The following is a 20,182-nucleotide window of genomic DNA, read 5'->3' as shown; positions in this document are numbered from 1 at the left end:
CCACGAGGTTCGTTTTCATGGGAAGAGCCGGCCGTGTTAGCCGCCACCGTGATGGAGGAGGAGGAATGCGAGGATGGTAGCAGTCGGCCGGCTTGCGGAAGGAAGCGCAGTCGCGAGGAGTTCCTAAGAGGATCACGCACAATGTTGCTGCGATATCGCCGCGATGTTGCTGCAGCAAGGACGTCGAATCAATACGGTGTTATCGGTTATCGAGTGCTCGCTCACGAGACGTATCACGTCGACGTGACGACGAACGATCTCCCCCGTCGCTAATTCCGGGGGAAAATATTCTATTTCGACGACCACAGACTCCCACACCTTCCTTCCCGGAGGGACCTTCCGTCTCTGCCGAGAAATCGGACAACCGCGAGTGATATGGAGTCGAGGATGAAACGAGGACTCGAATCGGGACGAACGATCGCGCTTTAAAACTAAACGAGTCGACTACGCTCGTTACGTCGCTTCGAGCTCCGGGGTTGCGAAGACTCAGACATGAGCGACTCGACGGAGCCCGTGAGACGATCCCGCGTCGCGACGCGACGGATCGAGTTCGATCAAGTGCTTCTATCCGGTGACGAACAATCGGAGTTACGTGAAAGTGCCGGCGACACTCCGGAAACGGCGGATCTCACTTGAAGAGGCGGACAATTTATTCGTAGATGTCACTAAACAGGTTGGTAAAGCGACGGCAATCGCTCTGAGCGATTAGCTGAGGACGGAATTAATGGAAATTAGATTTTTAATCATCGATTCTTGGTCTTTTGAAGAAATGCTGTAGGGTGCTCCAGTTCTAGATTAAGTCGGAGATGCTGGAAGAAGCACATATATCTCGCTCTTAGTCTCAAATTAAGATTTTGTTTGAAAGAAATTGCTCATTCTCCCTGTGGTTCTGTTACGCATTCAACTCTCTGAAGTTAACGAGACAATTCAGTAGGACATTCTGTATATTCTGTTCACACAATCGATTAAACTCGCTCACAATGCTCCTAAATGGATTACAATTTGCGTGTGATGAATGCGATTGTCATGCTCCATCGAGTAGCTGGAAATTAGGCTTTCCCGAATATTATCAGATCGCGTGGCATGCCAATACATTAGGTCAATTACTAAGGGCTAACCTACCCCTCTTTCTTCTCCCCCGATCTCACTTGTCGAAAACTTTGGTCTTACATCTTTCATTGGGTATCGTCGCGATGAAGTGATTAGAGCACGCTCGGAATTTCCTTCGCATTCCGTTCGCCGTATTTCATGTGCGTAATCTATCAAGCAGAAGCGACGTGAGGGACGTGCGTAAAATCGTCATCGTTGTGCGAAGCGTCAAGAATAAAATTGCAATGTTATAACCAGTTCAGATATGTTCGGAGAATTCGGGGGGACATGAAAGAGACCGAACGGACTCGCGTATTCCGACCGGAATTTCAGTTAATTCCGGTGTCGATCGGCCACGCAGACGTCTACTCGAATTTTCACCCCGAGCACGTTCGGCGCTCCTCAGCATCGGGGGTTGCGAGAACTGAGGAAGCACGAGGGGGAAGAAATGGTTCCCATACACCGTACGAATCAGACAATTGGGACACTTTATCACTTCGCTTCACCGGCTGCATTGAGGATGGATGGTGACCGAGAATTGAAGGAGGAGGGAGCAAAAGGGAGAATGATGGTATAGAGCGTGAACAGGGTCGAGAAAACAATATCACACTTATCGACGAAGGGGTCGCTCTTAGTTTGCGATAGCCGACTCTTGAAGTTTACCAAAGTAAAATTATCCTTGAGGAAAATTATCCTTGTTCTCGCAAAGAGAAATCGCAAGAAGAAATGAACATTCGCACATTTTCTGCAATTTCAACAATGTGAAAAATTTTACCGTAATAATCGCGCTCTGTTGAATAAAATTTTATGATAGCAATATAATTCTTGCGTTTCACATGGTATAAAGTTTCGCGTTTTAAATATGAATTGTGTACTCATACGTACTTTTATATTACTGGATTTTATGGTCTAGTGCTTGAACTTAATCGCTCTGCATCATTAAATTTAATTTTGACAAAACGTCCTCCAAAAAACTGCAATTGCCTTTTTATAAACGGCATCGAAATTATTATGACAAATATGAAAACGTTAATATATAAGATGAATATAAAATAATTTTAATATAAATAATTTATAATAGTATAATTTTAATATAAGATTAATATAAATAATTTTAGTTATATCAATGTAATGCAAATTAATACGCGCGAAAAAGTCATTTTGTTTTCATTGTGATGTAACAATTAAATCGAGCAGATATAATTAACGGAATGCGTCATGAATTGGATTAGGAAAATTACTGAAATGTTTCGAGATCATTTCGATTCACTTCGCTGAATATTCCGCGCTCGCCTGGGAAGGGATACTTCTCATTCGAGGTACGATATCGTTTCGTTGAGCACGGTCTCTCGATATCAGAATCCTCATGAAAGTTTTCTACGTAATCGCGAGGTAATGAACATCCCGGTCCGATTTTATTATCGTGCACTCGTTCAATGCTTTTTCACGCCATCAACATCGAAATTTTCTCGTTCGACGTACAAAGAAAGATAAATAAATGCCCGATGAATCGGTTCTCGTTTATTACAAGTGGAGCTGGAGAAAAATTCGCCAGGATTGGTTTTGTTAGAATCGAAGCAGGAGAGAAGAATTACAGAAATTGGTTTTACTAGAATTAAACCAGGAAAAAAATTAACGGTAATTGATCCCCAGTATCAAAGTGAGAAAAGTATTATAAAGATCGGTTTCATTAAATTCGATGTGAGAAAAGCATTATGGAGATAAAAAAATATTATAGACTTTTTATCGATCAGTATGTTGCATTAATGATTATTTAATAAATGGTCTTATATCAAAAATTACATTAAATCATAAATTATAATAAATTTGTGTTCTAACTTTTTTATGTGTATTTTAACATAAAATATTCTGATTCTTTCTCTTTTGCACAGTAATTTTAACAGTAATTATCTCTTTTATACTTTATCAGATTATTTTCATAATGATTATCTTTAGAATTCTCAATGAAAATTCACATGAATTTTTTAAAAAAGCCGGTTTATTCTATAAAACTATGATTTTCTAAAAATCTTATTATACAGCTTTGTTAGAAGAAATATTTTAAGAAATGTTATAATTAATGCTTTTTACTTTATTTTAACCATCTAATTTAATTTTGACCGAATTTTAATTGAGAATAATTCAACAATGTGAATATGAGAATTTCAAAAGCTATGAAACTTAAAAAATGTAACTTCTAATGTAAATGTAACTTCTAAGGAGTCTAAGGGAATTCTAGATTTATATTTATTTCTCCGAGAGAGTTAAGCTCGGAAAGATTTCCGAATGAAATTCTTTCTCTTTCATCACTATATGTATAAAACATAAACCATGTTATTGCAAGCTAGATAAAAATGGTTGATGTAAAAAATAAGAAAGCTGTAATGCAATCATCATTTCATATACATTAGTCATCACACACGTTTCAACGTTTATTAGACACATAATTATCAGTTAAAAATTCAAAATTGAATTTTTATAATTAATTTAACATAAATTTGTCATATATTTCTTTTTGTATATCTTTCACTTGCCTTCAGATATCAATAGTATCAGTTTTAAAATATAACGAATTTATATAGATAGATGATGTATTCAATTCGAAAAAAATTATATATATTTTTAACGATATTTGATGTAGAAATCAAATTGACACTACTTTTTAAAACTGATTCAACTCGAATCAGTAAATTCGACATGCGTCCTCAAAAAGAGACAGAGCGAGAGAGAAAAAGGGATGAGGTAATTTATATGAGTAGAAAATTACATATTCTCAATGAGAATTTTGTTCATCGTGAGTTAATTAAATTCTTCAACATGGCGATGCTCCAAAAAGCATCGTGATTCTCTGCAAAGCGAAGTCTCGGTTGAAAGATGCGACTATCTGCCCAAGTGACTTACGCGAGTTCTCTGTTAAAAGTGCTTATACACACTCACTTCTGTGTGTTCGCTGCTTCAGACGAGCGTAATTAACTGTCTCGTTACTTTCTTACATTTTTTTTTTTTTTGATAATTTCACCTTCCTTCAATTTCACCTTTCTTCATCATCGAGATGCCGAACATTCTTTCTCTCATCCCATCAAATTATGTCATATTAACGAATGGTTATATTTTAAAACACTCTCGTATTCAGGATACGATAATTTAAAGAAGAAACTTTGCATAATAAGATCTTTCAAAATATTAAGAATTATATTTTATAAATTGTAAACTTTAAAATTTTACTTAATATTGAGGAATTTAAAATATCGATGTGCAATTTTTATTAAAGCACGATTTGTTTGATTAATATTGTAACGATTCGTTAAAATAGTAATAGTTTCTTTTTTTTTATTAAAGAGAAATTTGAGACTGCTCATGACTTTATACGGTACTGTAGACATTTAAAGAAGCTCTGTCTCTTTGTCTTTCCGTCTTTCTCGCTCGCCGTCTCATTCTCTCGCTCTGTGCCCTTGACTCGGGATAAACGAGATTAAAAATTTAACAATGCGACCTACGGACGATTGATCGCCGGTATTACTTGCACTCAGCAATGGGCGACACGAGTTCTTCGTCGAGAACGCTTTCGTCGATACCGCGACATTTATATTCAATTGTTATTGTCGCTTTTTATTTATTTATTCTTATATACCGTTCTTTAAGCAAGCGCTTCAAATCTTGATCGAAGGACTTTCCATAGAATGTGAACGGAAAAACAGATTCAAATACTTTCTTCTCTCTTCACAAAGATTTAACCGTGCAAGAGACCGTTTCTTGCCTTCAAAAGTAAATGATTTTTCTCGCGCGATAACGTAAAAAAAGCTCGAAGCTTTCCTTCTGCCTTCTCGAGTCGCAATATTTTCTCTTAGTAAACATACGCTTGTAAAATTACTGACGAAAACGCGGATATACATCGGTTACGGAAGATTTTTTCACGATGTAATATAAAACATATTTTCTAGCTCTCCGTTCGCCTCCCTGCTTTTGCCGCTGAAACTATTTCACCGTCGATTACATATCCGCAAAATCGACGTAAAAACAAGGGAAAAGAGGGAGAGCGCGAAGAGAATAAAAAAAGGAGGGACAAAAGGGAGCGTTGCCGACGGGAATGCAATAGCTGGCGGAGCTCACGCTTGAAAATTGCTTCTGCTTTCCCTACTTTTCCCATTCGAGCGAACGAATATTTTTCCCTTAATCCCCGGACTAGATCGGGGCGCGCGCTCACGTAAACGCGGAAGTTGGATGTCGTATCGCGGTCGGAAGACTAGAGACTGTAAAGACTCGCAGGCGCCGTTGCATCCGAAAATTTAAAGCGATCTAGAAACCTGACATTAAGAGAAAAGAAGGAAAAATAAAAGCTGCACATCCAATCAATTTAATTAATTTACGATATTATAAAATTATACGAGAGACAGGGAATCTTGAATCTTTAAATTCAACGGACTGAGAATTTTAAACCTTAACACTTCGATGAATTTAAGATGTCCGATGCCTTTCTGAATTTTTCACGCGCGAGTTAGGATTGTGCAAGGATTTTTTCCCATTTTCTCTGGGCGAGAGAAGATCCTGATGTTTCGCGGAGGATCCGAGTTGTCGCAATGCTTTGTAATTATTTTCCCGAGCTTCCGCGAGTGTCGGTTCTCGAAGGGACGTGTTCTCCAGTCAATAAGATCTAGATCTTACAGGATGCGGAGACGTAATAATCCGAAGGACAATTCAATCCGAGATGGAGGATAATCCGCAAACGCAAAAACAAGGATATTGGCGACGTGAGCGAAATAGTCTGGGAAATATTACCGCGGAATTATATGAAAGATCCGAAGCGTCAGGAAAATTGCGGCTGCCGTCTTTACATTTTCTCGAGCATCCCTTCTTCGACGTAATCCTCCAGTGGCTTTGCGGTCGGAAGATGATTCTCTAGAAGGAAGGAGGAGGCTCGCGACCGGCACGTATCCTTTATCGTGTATCGCGTACACATAATGTCGACAATTTCATGGAACACCACCTCCCTGTAAACTTTGTTACATAACGCTCGGTAAATAGATTGTTCCTAGTTTCCAATCCCGAATCGCGTTATCTACTCTTTAATCGTTTCTGTTGCACGCGAGATGAGAATCAACTCTCCGAGAGCCGCAAGTACTCTATTTCAGGGGATGTTGCAAAAAAAATAACTCACTTTGTAATTCCAGGACGCTTTTATTTGACAAATCTCGCTAAATGTTGCTGCTCTCTCTCTCTCTCTCTCGCTGTGAATTATTGCAACAGTTAATTAAAAAATTTATTTATATTTAACTAAAAAATTTATTGTTGTACACCATGTTATACGCGCTGTTTCTAAATGGACCGTTTTTGAAATAAGCGGTTTGATACATAAATAACATGGTAACATGAAGTTTATTTTCAAATTAAACGCTTGTTTGAGAAAAATATTTAAAATTTTGTTCATAATTTTTGTCCATTAACGCAATTTTTGTCATATAACGCCTCATCGGAGCAAAATTAAAGAGAAAATATGAACAAAAGACTTAGCGAACAATGAATTTTGCAGTTTTCAATTTATTGCTGTATAGGAAAGCGTTATTATGATTAATGTTTAATTTCATTATTCATTTCGTCGAGTGATTTACGTAAATTTTCATCGCCAGTTACCTCCGATAAAATTTCCGAGCTTTCCTAAAGCACATGGCAAAATTAATAAGCGCCAGGTCGTCGTAATATCTTTGTTAAACCGCGCGTCGTGCGTCGGTAATCCGCGTGACTATTTCCTCCGAATTTCCGGAACACGAAATGTTCCCGATGAATAATAATTCCCGAACAATTCGTTCCCTCTCCGTTGAGTTAATAAAGTTGTGAATCGTCGACGAAAATCTCTCGCTAAAGTCCGGGATTAATTCGAGATCCGGATTATCGGTTAACGATGACCTCATCGCGTTTTATATCATCACGGCGTATTGACAATCGTCTCGTATCGACAGGTACGTTATGAGAAAGGTATAATCTTGACTCGCTAACAAGCGTGTGTGCGACTAGAATCGATACGCTTCCGTCTTGTAAAAAATATCGCTTCATCTTTTAGACATCCTCGTTCAGCTGCGCAGCAAGCTATTGAACTGCATTGAAATTTATCCCGCTTGTTATCTTTGAATGATTGTATTTGAAATTAAAATTGAGTGATTGCAAACGACGGGGATTCTAAAAAACTGGGAAAGAAAACTCGGGGAAACAATTGTTTTATTAAAAAGACTGCATGTTCTTTCCGGCGGAGTCGAAGCAAATATTAATATGGCATATTCGCTCTTGGCAACGTTCCCGTTTTTCGTCGATAATAGCACGGTACAATTTCTCGGGCGAGCGAGATAGAGAAAAACAGAAACACGACCGCGGGTTTGATTTCGTCAATATTGATATGGACCGGTGACGAGAGGAATTATACGAGGCTCGGGTTATTTTGTGGGAAAACACGGCGATGTATGACAATCGGTCGAAGCCCGAAAAGGAAAAAAAAATTGGACAACTGTATCGCGCGGGCGATTGGATCTTATCGATTTAGTGTCAGGCGAAAACGAGCGCATGAAGCTTGTTCAACAAGAGCAGACATAATGCTATAATTCGTGATATCTGTTGAATTATTGGCCGCACTGGTTATGGGACTCTCCCCGCTCGAAACCACCGATCCACCGTTCCCCTTTGAAGCCGTTATCTCGCGGTTCCATTAGAGAGATTATGTTCGCGAACATGGACATGGACATATGGGCGAGAAGGGGAGGGGACGTGCGACATAATCGCCGAAAAGTGGAGCGAGAATCAGGAAGCTGCTCTGACAATTATTATTATTCGTTCCAGTCGACTCTATGCATTCTCCCTACGATGCACGAGCAAAAGCGTGTTTAACGACGGTCGTTTATCGTTGTGAATTATTGCCAAGACAGAGTATATAGCATGACCAATATTTCGCGTCGCGGAAATTCAAAGCGCCGACGATCGAACCGGCCGTTTTATCCGGAAATCCGATTGCGAACTTTGCTAATCCTCTCGGTGTGGAATTTTTATCGAGGGACAGGTTGAATTTTTCCTTGCGATTTATTTTCCGTAATTTCCCGAGATTACCTGAATGGGTTCCGCGCGAGGGGCCAAGGTATTCGATAGGTATCGACTCTAATAAATTAATAAATTCCTAGACTGATTAATTAATGAATGAATTTAAATAATTGTGGAAAGGATAGATCCAAGTTTTTCGACCTACCCGATAGAAAAGTGTAAAGGATATCTGCCAGAATCGTTACAATGTACAGCTTAAGAGACGAGTATTTGAGATTCGAGAGAAGAGATGTCAGATTTAATACTAATCCAAGGAGTGTGGGCGTATGTGTGACAACTGAACCACAAATACCAGCGTTTCCAACCCCTTTCTCATCTTGTACGCTTGATTCATCTCCCTCTCTTTCTCAGTTATGCAACACCGCTTTCTTGCCAGTTTGGAACTATAATACCAGCGACAATGTACCGAGCCGAGTGTGAAACCCGAGTGCGAAGTATCGAATGTTTCACAAATACGAGCGAGAAGATCATATTCCTCCCATCTTCCTCGCTCCTTGGCGTCCCCTTTCTCTTTTTCTTCGTTTCTTCGCGGGGGCTGAAGACAGTTTTATCGCTTTTCTCGCGCGAAAGCACCCTGCAAGTCGCCGGAAAGATTGCGGCTTCACGAGAGGAAAAGTTGACTTTATTAGACGTCGACGGTAGAAGAGGAAGCAGCATAGATGAAAGACTCACGTGTGGAGAAAATTAATACGATTCGATTCAAGGGAAGGAATCATGTCACAAGAGTATCATCTCTTGATGAGAATAAATTACATTATAAATAATAAATTATAATAAGGAAAGGAAGAGAAAAGAATCGAGTTACAAAAGTGATGATAAGCTTCAACAAGATTATTATATTTTTCGTTAATTTATATAATTTTTAATATTTGACATTTTTTAAAATGTTAATATTGAATATTATAACTATTAATAATTATTTATATAATTATTTTATTTATTATTTTATATTATATTATTTATATAACTATTAATTTATCATATGCACTGTACCACAGTCCAGTGATTCAGTTCTTCCTACATTTTTATAAGTTCAAGGCAAATGCATTCCGCCCTTTAATCGACTTGATTGCATAATCGTTAATTTTTAACGATTACACAATTGAATTGTGAATGCATTTTCCAGCTGGGATAATCAACTTGGACGATCGATACGAGTGGAAGGGATGAAAAATGTCGGAAACATCGCTGGCAATTCGCGTGCCTCTTTATCGCGGTCGCGAGTAATCGCAAAGTACGGGCGAGAAAGAGAGAACTTTGTCGAGCATATACAAGTTTTAAGATTGCCCGAGCCAATCAAGCTTTGAATTAAGGAAGCCTCTCGGGACGGTCTCCATGACTACCACCCCATCCCTGTATCCCTCTTTCTGTCCTCCCCCAGTAACACAGTCTTCCTCCCTTAACCCTCCGACTGGTGAGAAAGGTCACGAGGTCATGCTGCGCGAAATCTCCCTGTCGGTGCATTCCAGCGAGTATCTCATCAGTCCCTTCCTTCCTGTTGATTATTCGCAGTTAACTAGTATCACGGGGCAACGAAACACAGGAATAAATTATGTGGAATCTCGGTGGTTCCGCGAAGAAGTCTTCTCACCTGTGATTCGAGTGAGCGAGAAGAGCGCCTTAGGGAAGATTGTCACTTTTAAACACCTCGTAAATTGCGCCTCTATCCGTTAACAAAAAATCTCACGGTCTGACGCAAATGGGACAAAAAGGGACGTGCACCATCTCTCTAGCACCATCGTTGAGTGAAACTCACTCACGCAGACCCACGCTCTCTAACTCATCGACTCGAAGACGCGCTGCCTCGTATAGAAGACAACGCGTTCGGAAAATATAGCGGGGGATCGATAGGCCGCACATGGAGTCGCGTACGTATAACCCCCATACACTGGTAGAGGCAAGTGCATGCGCCCCGTTCCGTATTCCGTTCCATATTAAAGCGCGACCGGCACACCCGGTATACGGAGCGAAATCGAACAGGGGGATACATAGACGCTCGACAACAGACTTCTCCCGTGACACGAGATGCGCTCAGATTTCTCGCTCATCCTGGACCGAAGCGGGGAGCGAGATTTGGTCAAGAAAATATTACGAGCGAAATAATCGCGACGTTATATTTTTTATACGTAATATATGTATTTTTTATAACTTTGTAATATCTTAAAAGGGTGCGGTAAAATTTGCGACCTCATATCATTGAGAAATATTTTTAGTTATTCAGTACCTTATGGTTTGTCACTTAACCCTTTCGTACCTTGGCTTTCCTAAAAGAGATGTGTTTTATATCAACAGTTTTACGATTTTTGGGGGTGCGAATTTCAAATTTATCATCAAAATTTGAATTCAAAATGACAGATTCAAAATGGCGACTATGAAAAGCTTAAATCAATATATTTAAAATATGAGCTTAGATTTTATTTTTTAAAAATATATATTATGTTTTTTCCTGAATATACACACACGTTCGACTCATAGTATTGTTATACACTTTTTTTTAAACTTTAAGTTTATAATTAGCGCATAAATTTTGTGATTTTTCGATTAATACGCGGTTAATCTTCATTTTCTAAAAGTTTGCAATTTCTAAAAGTTTGCATTTTCTAAAAGTTTGCTTATTTTTTGCAAAGTTTAGATAATTATATTGTACTGTAAACATTACATTTCTCAAAGTGCGCAATTTTTTGCATAGCTTGAATCTTCTTCTTTAAAACAAGCCAAGGTAGAAATCAATAGGATTATTTGTTTAAAAGGTACGATTTTTTTCGTAGGTGGGACATATATGTCCCGGAGATACGAAAGGGTTAAACAGCCTTCTTCTGGATTACTCGAAACTTTCAATATTAAAATAATCCTTTTCTATTGGACGTTGAATATTAATAATCTCTCTAAAATTTTACTAGAGAATACAAGATTTATATTGTTATAATTAAAAATATTTATTTTCATATATATTAATTATCTTTAATATGTGTAATTTAATTTAGAGCTTTATTTTTCTTTTATACGAAGACGGGATTTAGTTCGTCTTACCATGCGACGCTAAAAACACACGTATTGATTCTCCTTCATTAGAGCACGTTTGCTTCGGAGTAATCAAGTCGCCAGCGTTAGCACGAAGTCGGAGAGATAAACTTTTTTCCTCTCTTTTTTTTCCTTTTTAAGCGGCAACTTTGGCCTTTTCTTTGTAAAATCGAAGCGAAATCTTCGCAGTTCATGCTTATTTTATGCCGTCTGAAAGCTCGCCTGAAGCGGAAAAAACAACAAGCGATAAAGAAAAAAAAAAAAAAGAGCAACCAATAACGTTTCAATACTTCATTGCCGGCTCCGCTGGAAAAAAAGTTAACGTGATTAGGAGAGTGCGCTTTTTGTTATACAGAAAATCCCATTTAAAGCCCCCAGACGAAGTGCTACATTTTTGAATAAACATTCTTTCCCCTTCGCTTCGCGAGCCCGGGGCTCGCGTTGTATGAAATTTCGCGCGCACGTTCGAGACACTCGTTAACTCGTATCGCCAGTTGGCTGGCCAGATGGAATAATTTCCATCGATCGAAAGCCGTCTCGTGCCCCTCTCGGGAGCTTCGGCTGGAAGATTTTATGCGACCGCCCACGTTTTGCTCGATAAATCAGGACTACGCGGCCGCTATTAAGACGAGTCGTCTCGAGCTACAGCCATTTATTTCGAAGTTAGCGTGAGTCACACTCGCGAGGAGGAAAGAAGAATGATAAGAGGGAAAGGGAAAGAAAAACCTTACTTTTCTCTCCCTTGAGCATTTCAATTTCCAGCCCTTAAAAGTCTCCCCAAGGTCTTGGCAAGATACGTAGCTTTACGCACACGCTATTTATGCACGTTCAATGTCGCAAGGGTGAATTAGAAGCTTCGAAGGACGGGAGAAAATGAACCTCAATGATTTTGAGGATGCACAATTGCGCTTCTGTCGGCTTAACCGCGCTTATTCTCGCTGTTCCAGCTGCGGAAGCCAGTGTCGACTCTCTCGATCCCGGGAGCGATGAAGAACAGCGGCGGGGTGGCCGGCGGGGGCGGCGCGGGGGGAGCGGCCGGGGTGGCCGCCGGATGCGGTAGCGCCGGGGGTGCCGGTGCCGGCGAGGACGCCGGCATCGCCCTCGTGGGTGTCCACACCGAGTATCCCCGTTACATGGACGAGCGCATGCTGGGCGGCGGCGGCTCCCTCAAGGGCCAGTCCGGCGGCGGCAGCATCGGGCCCGGATCCAAGCACAAGCCCAACGTCGGCTACCGGCTGGGCAGGCGGAAGGCCCTGTTCGAGAAGCGCAAGCGCATCAGCGACTACGCCCTCGTGATGGGCATGTTCGGCATCATCGTCATGGTCATCGAGAACGAGCTGTCCAGCGCCGGCGTTTACAGCAAGGTGAGTACCGCACTAGAGCCCTGAAGAGCGTACGATGATACCTGAAGAGCATCACAGAGTGTAATATTCGCGACGGAAAATCCGGGGATTTTATTTTATGCGCATCCCCGTGTATTTTAATATATATATGAGAATACATATCCCCCGATGTTGTTCTCTCTAGGGTGAGTGTAATCTCTTCTTTCTCTCGAACGTCTCTCGTATTGCAAGGCACATAAAATATAGAAATTTGTCACGAGTTGTAGATCGTTTAAAGTGGTTCTTAACTGCAAAAACGTGACTTTTCTCGAGAGAAAATTGTGCGCAAGGTTTCGCTCCTCGAAAATATTTTATACGTGGTACAGTTGGAATGACGCGATAAACAAAATTACGTTAGAAATGCTAATCCCAAAGTGGCTGTTGACTTTTTCCGTCGCATTGTTTTCCCAAAATTTTCTCATTAATTTAATTCGATGTTATAACGATCGAAGCCGACGAACCCCCAATTTCTCATCTGATTCAACGAGACTGACTGGGAAATGCAGAATTCTGCGAATGTTAATTAAGATTCCAATAGAAAATAATTGATTTCAACCGATCGCGCGCATCAATTGTGAAAATGTTTGGATATAATTGACGCAAGGTTTCTCGACGTTCATGACTCGTACTATCGAGCATCCAATTAATTTACACTTGACTCGCTAATAGATGAGTCAAACTTTGCCCGAGGCTCTCGTAAATTCGCTTCGGATCGCTCGCGTGCGGGAGCAAACTCGTCGCAATTCAAAAGTTAAATACCGAAGGTGCGCGGCACGATCTTGGAAATTCCCCCTGGTTCTTGTTTACAAAATACCGCAAACATGACCATCATTTGAAGAATTCTCAATAGAATTAACATTAGAAACGGCCAGCAGTCGGAAATTCGATTGATGAAGTAGTTTTAGAAAGTGGTACGTGTATCGAATTTTTCGACAATTTTGTCTACTATCAAATTTTTTATTATTTGACATTTAAATATTCATTGATCGATGTTCGAAATGAATTTGTCATTATTATTTATTACCACTCATGAAAATAAAATTGATGACATTTGGATTACAAATTATGAGTTATAAAATACATGCCGATGAGAATATAATAACAGGCAAAACTGTATAATTTGTTTATTATAAAAAAATTGTAAAATAATTAATCAAAAATTTGCGCAACATATAACGGCGATAGTGGATAATTTCTAGACGATGTTCGAAATGAATTTGTCATTATTATTTATTACCACTCATGAAAATAAAATTGATGGCATTTGGATTACAAATTATGAGTTATAAAATACATGCCGATGAGAATATAATAACAGGCACAACTGTATAATTTGTTTATTATAAAAAAATTGTAAAATAATTAATCAAAAATTTGCGCAACATATAATGGCGATGTTGGATAATTTCTAGACGATGGCTATTTTTACACAACACTCTGTGTACACATTCGGTTCATTTTACGAGTGTTTGGGGCGTTCGAATATCTATAAATACCCGCAATCTGCACATTTTGCTTATCGCGGGCTCTCTCCGAGACACCCTGAATAAATTACGAGAGTCGCTGATAAATGATAAAGGCGCGCCATATCGAGTCCGAGTAGAACGTGAAGATCGGGATGGCTCGATGAATATTTATCGCCAGTCGGAATCGTTCCGCGACGAAACGTTAATTCATTCGTCATCGATCAGAGCCCTTGAAACCGCGTGAGAAAAGTGCAGAGCGATGTAGCCGCGTTAATATTGCACCGACTGGTTCGGCGAAAAGGGCAAAACGACGATGTGATTTTATACTCGGAGGAAATTCCGGTTGATTTCTCTTTTCTCGAAAATCGTGACCATTTACTCTTGCCGAATGTTTTCTTTTTATTCGTGAGATTGAATAATCAGAATATTGCCGCTGGCTGAAGCATTAATATTGAATTGAGATATATTTCTCCCTTAGGTTATAAAATTTAAAACAACGAAGAATATACAGTTAATATTTTATGAAATCCAAAGTTGATAAATTACAAGGTATTTGAGAGAGGAGCAAAATTTTAAGAAAAGATCAGCGGATTTTAATATATTTAATGGTCTCTAAAAATTAAGATTTTTCGTAATAGATTCTCGTTGAAAAAATGGATGCTCTTATTAAATCCCTACGAAAGGTTCTTTAAAAAATACAATTCTTTCTTGATATTTTGTCTTGATATGTTGAATTCCGCGAAACATCCTCTAGACATTTGTATATAGACAGATCTCTCGGAAATCGTGCCGACAGTCGTCTCAGCTCCTTTCAAACCCGAAAAGCTTCGTGCTTGAATGCTCGCGACGTGAGATGAAGACCTCCAAGACGTTGGCAAATGTATACACGACACCAGCATTTGCCTCACCGTTACTCCGAACAATCCTAGGAGGATGTAGATTGATCCCCCTTTCCCATCCGCCCGCCTCGCATCGTTATCCTTTCCCATCCCCTGGTCTCTCATCGCGAGAAATCAATGTTGTCGGGGGTGCTCACGTTATCAGGAACAACAGCTCTTTCCTTGTACAAGCTTCGCCACGTGGATCTAAATGATATATCCTCAAACAAGCAAATTCAAGGACTCTTGACAATCGATGAGACATCCAGGAACGGTTGACCAATGAAACCAGTAGAAGAACTCCAAGATACGTCGATATGAAAATGAAAAGATTCGGAGAAAATTTCTCGCTTCATATGCTTTTCTGGTCTGGTCAAATATGTGGAACTTTGGAATTGATAGAAAATGTTTAAATGAATTCTAAGAGAGAAATATGAATCGCGATAACTAGAGGTGTTTTTTTAATGAAATAATTTGGCCTCTCTCTTTTAATTTTCTGTGGTCAACATTTTTTGGAGAATCGACAAAAATAATTAATAGAAAATTATACGAAAAAAAAATCCAAGAGAAAAGCAAGAAAGATCTTTTCCATTGGATGTTAAACTCTTACTTTTTTGTATCTATCTTATCTCACGTACTAGACTCTTCATTTAGAACAGTGAATCGAATTGATTTACGTTGTTGGGTTAATAATTTGAGAAATGCGTGCTGTCGAGTATTCGGTATGATAACTATGGTCCATCGGGACCAGGATCGTCGATCGATAAACCTCCAATTTACCATCGCGTTTTTATGACATATCAAAGGACACATGGAGGAAGACCGTCTCCCTTGGCGCGAATTCGGCTTTATTAAAATTCGTCCCGCGTTCTCCCGCAACAATTTTGAAACTTATGAATGTCCGGCACGCGGAATTTGAAAACGGCATGCGGTAGATTTAAACAATGAGAATTTTTCTCCACAAATATCTCGCCGATTTCCATCCGCACTGCGGAGAGTAGCAATTCCGAGTTCAAACGAAGGTTCAATGAGGGAGAAAGATGGTTCTTATTTATCGGGAAAATTAATGTAAGCCAAACTTTGAGAGCTTCAACTTGGTATAATATTTCTCGAATCGAGCAAGAAAAGTTAGACAAAGAAAGCATTGGAAAACGCATAATATCCGCATCATAGTTTTTAATAGTCTTCATAGTTGGTTGTAAAAAAAAAACTTTGTAAGTTTAGAAAAATATTTCCTTCTTCTAATATGAGTACCCTTTTATAATTCGATATGAGCGTCTGAGAAGTTTACTTTTCGTTAAATAAGATGTTTCCGCGACCTCGCGACCTTCGCAAACTTTATCGACTAAAAACGACTCCGTTGATGCGCTGGATATAACGACCGGATATTCAAGGCGACAAGCGCGAGCAGTCCTCCCGTTATATCCCCCTCGGTATATCGAGAGCTCGGTTCGATAATCGCGATTGCGAAGGAGGGCCGCCTTGACCCGGCCTATCCTTTTTCGAACGGGAAAGCTCGTCCCTAGGGTGCTTTCGGCCGAAAGCTCGCGAGAGTGTCTTTTCGCTCCTCGTCTCGACGCGACTTGTGTATTTATTCCGCTCCAAATGGGGATAGTTCTCCAGCGAGAATTTCCCTAGGGACCGCGAAAATCCCGTTGTTGACCGAGCAATCCTCTCCGCTTGATCCTGTGCCAAGAGCATAGCGATGGATTAACAATATCGATATTGCAAGCTCGAGGACAATCGCTTCTATTTCCAACCCCCTGACTCGCCGCGAGGAGACCCCTTCCAGAATTGCAGTAACAATGCGAGGGGATCGGCTGGAAAGCGTCGTTCTTTAACCGAATTTAAGAGGAGACGTCGGGCGTTTCACGGGTAAAAATGTCGAAATTTATTCTTACTTGCACCTTTTTATCTCACATCTGTTCAAACTCCGAATAATGCTAAGAGGGAATTTTCTTCTACGTCTCGGACTTTCTAGTCTTTTCATATTTCCCATATTTCATCTCTTTATTGAATCCTCGACATCTTCCAATTCATGAGTTCCTAGAGATTGTTTGATTTTTCTCGTCGTTACCTTCATGTTCGAGCAAAATGGCACAATGAAATTGCATACAAGACCCGATATATGTAGCAACGTTAGTTTCTCCGGATATTCGGATGCCGATAGTTTAAAAACCGTCGAACGATTCTGCGGTTCGCTCGTGCACGCACATCGAATTGCAAATTCGCCGAGGGCTGAGAAATTTCGCGGTGTCGTAAAGTCGAATCACCGCCGTTATATTCGTACGAAAATTTGTATGCACAGAAGCGATCGAATTATATCTCGCTGAAATTCGCTCTCAACTCGCTTTCGACCCATTGGTCGTTTTTAAGCAGCTACGTTTTATCTCAACAAACACAGCGAAAGTACAGCTTCTCGAGCGATCGAAAATAAAAAAAGAATCTGCTAAAAATAACAATTGTATTTTTCATCAAAATCCTAAAATTTTGTTGTAGCAAAAATTTAATTTAAAAGATCTGGTTACACGGCTATTAAATATCGAAAAACTGAAAAATGCGAAATCTATTTCAGATATATCAAAAAAGATATTGAAAACATTTTACCCGGAAAAATATTTCCAATCATCATTCTCTTCTCCGAGGCACAAATTAAAATGATGTACAACGTGTATCAATTTTTATCTCCCTGAAAATAAATGAAAAGATAATGCAATATTTCAATCAAGACTTTTAAACGTCTCCTTCGTACATTACTGAAACTTTTTACACCCATGTAGGTGACAGCTAACAAATGCTGGCAATTATATAAATATAAACAGGATTATTCCTCTCCCCTTATTCGCGAATGGAGGATCGATCGCGGTGACAGGGGGCGGATGAGGAATGATAAATTGTGCCGTCATGTCGTCGCAGAAATCCCTGAACGACTCGGATGACATGAAGACTTCGACAAAGCGGAGGAAGAAGACGGCAATTATGCAGTCACAGGAATATAATGTCATTATAAAGCGGTACTGCGTAACGAAGGCGAAAGCAGGTCGTCAAGGGAAGCCCCGACGGGGCGGAATAGAAAAGTCACGAGTTAACTCGAGAGCTGCTACGACGAAGGAATGGAAAAAGAAAACACTCTGTCGTACTAAACGTTGGGACTTGATATGCATACAATCTGCATTGTAATCTCGTTTCCTAACATCTGTCGTTAAATGACGAAGCGTCACGTTGTCCCTTTCGAGTATATCCTTTTAAATCCTTAGACAAATGAAGAATGATAAGCGCTACAAATTTCGTTTTCAAAATTGATCGTTTAACACCACACGGTATCTTTTTCCCCCTTTTTTCTCTTCTTTTTCTTTTTTAAAACGCGCTATTAAGGGCTTACGATCCAGTCCTAATGCCTGATAGTGGCTTTTATGCATCTTCTTTTTTCGTTGGCGACCTCCAGGCAGGATGGCCTGGACGTAACGGGCTTCGTGTGCTATGCAAGGATTAGGGTTCCCCTCCCAGTATCGCAAGATAAAAACGGGTCAGAGTGCTTTTACCGTGGTGGATTAACAAATGGATCCACCATGTCGTTCTGCCACCTTTTCGACTACCTATCGAGTTCATCGATAGGTTTTACGTACGATTTATAAATCACGTCGTATTAACTTAACAACTTTATTATTATTATTATACTTTATTGTTATCATATTTTTAGAATTCCATTCGTGTATCAAAATAGAATTTTTCATTTTTATCTTGAGATATAATCAATTTCGTTGTTAATTTGATTAACGTAGAAAAATTCTACAAACTATGAAAATTTTAGAAATTTTAAAAATTCTCGATAGTTATATCGTTCCAGAGAAACTCGAAAAATAAATTTCATAGATTCACAAAATTCTAGAAAATTTTAAAATATTTTCAAAATAACAAATTTTAAAAACTGTAATTTTCTGAAGATTAAAATAGCCAAGATAAAAATTTTTTAAAGCTTCATAAATAGTAATAAATATATATATATAATTTTTTGCATAAGTTAGTATTACATTCTTCGATTCTATTTTTCCAGAGCATTTTTCTTTTAGTTTTCATCGCCGTTATTATTTGGCGCAGTTCCTAAGAAGAAGTCCTAAAAAGAAAAGAAACGATAATTTAGGAATGAGTGCTTTATGACCTGAAGAAGAGAGATTTCCCGTGGAAAATTTCTTGGAAACTTGGTCGACGTTTATCTTCGCGTTCGCGTCTTGTCACGAGGATTAAGCTCCCCGTAATCGAGCTTTTCTGCGACGATAAGTTTCTCGAGGGTTAAATCCGCCGAGAAAGCCGATTCTTAAGTTACCATTGGCACGATGCATCCTCCTTTTATCTTTGTCGAAACCGCAAACAGATTTTCCTCTCGGAGTAGTAATCGAGAGAGTCGCAAAGAACGGACGATATTTCAAGCGAATTAACGCTAAGTTTTCTTCGTACACGTATTTTACATTTCGTACGGAAATAGATCTTTAGAATAAAAGAAAATAATTAATTTTATATTATTTTTTAGAGCAATATATTTTGATGATATAAAATATAACGTATTTATAAAATCTTCAAATAGTCTGAAAATTGTTAGCCCACTTTTTCAAGCATAATGACATTTCTTTATTCAACATATTGCCCTGTATTTTCTGTCACATTTTTTATGATTACCGTTGATAAGAATGTTTGCTTTTATTATATGATAAAGACTCCACATCAGGTGCTATTTATTTTAAATCTTGAATCGAGAATTAGACCGAGATAATTGTACACCTGTTTATTGATTTATCATCTGTTAGTTTACTTTAGGACCTACTCAATGTATTCGCAATCCCCGAAATGCGCAATCGTTGTCGTTCCATTCACGCAAATTGTAACAAATCACGCGTCGCGTAGCGAATCCAAATGAAATTTCCGATAAACGAAATTTCGACGCGAAATTTCATTCGTGACGGTGGCTTGATCGTTCGGAGAGCGAGAATAATTATTTTTCACCCTCGAGAGCCGTTTGTCGGCATTCCCGAGCTTTGATATCAAAAGGGCATCCCTCGCGTGATACAGTTCATTCTCACCAACGAAGATTAATATTCTCTAAGGATTAACCTCTTTTAGATCTTTTTAAAATTGTAACATTGAAGAAGGAGGAGAAATAATCTTCATAAAATCTATAATATGTATTTTTAGTCTCTTTAATATCAAACGCTTGGTTTTTTTAATCGAAAATTTTAGAAAGGATATTCTCTCGAATATGCTCTGATCTTTATTA

The 20,182-nt window shown here is 39.1% G+C and overlaps 1 protein-coding gene across 1 annotated transcript in view; it reads left to right on the top strand.

The window, feature by feature from the left end:
• LOC105258233 (small conductance calcium-activated potassium channel protein) overlaps nt 1–20,182 on the top strand; it is a 107,601-nt gene that overhangs the window by 65,122 nt on the left and 22,297 nt on the right. The window contains exon 4 of the mRNA XM_025412865.1: nt 12,135–12,551. Within this exon, the coding sequence (XP_025268650.1) occupies nt 12,135–12,551 (417 nt within the window). The remainder of the gene's footprint in view (nt 1–12,134; nt 12,552–20,182) is intronic.

The sequence above is a fragment of the Camponotus floridanus genome, unplaced genomic scaffold (genome assembly GCF_003227725.1).
Source record: "Camponotus floridanus strain SB8 unplaced genomic scaffold, Cflo_v7.5 scaffold58, whole genome shotgun sequence".
NCBI lineage: Eukaryota > Metazoa > Arthropoda > Insecta > Hymenoptera > Formicidae > Camponotus > Camponotus floridanus.
Note: the sequence above shows the minus strand (reverse complement) of the source record. Positions and strands in the feature narration are given on the sequence as shown.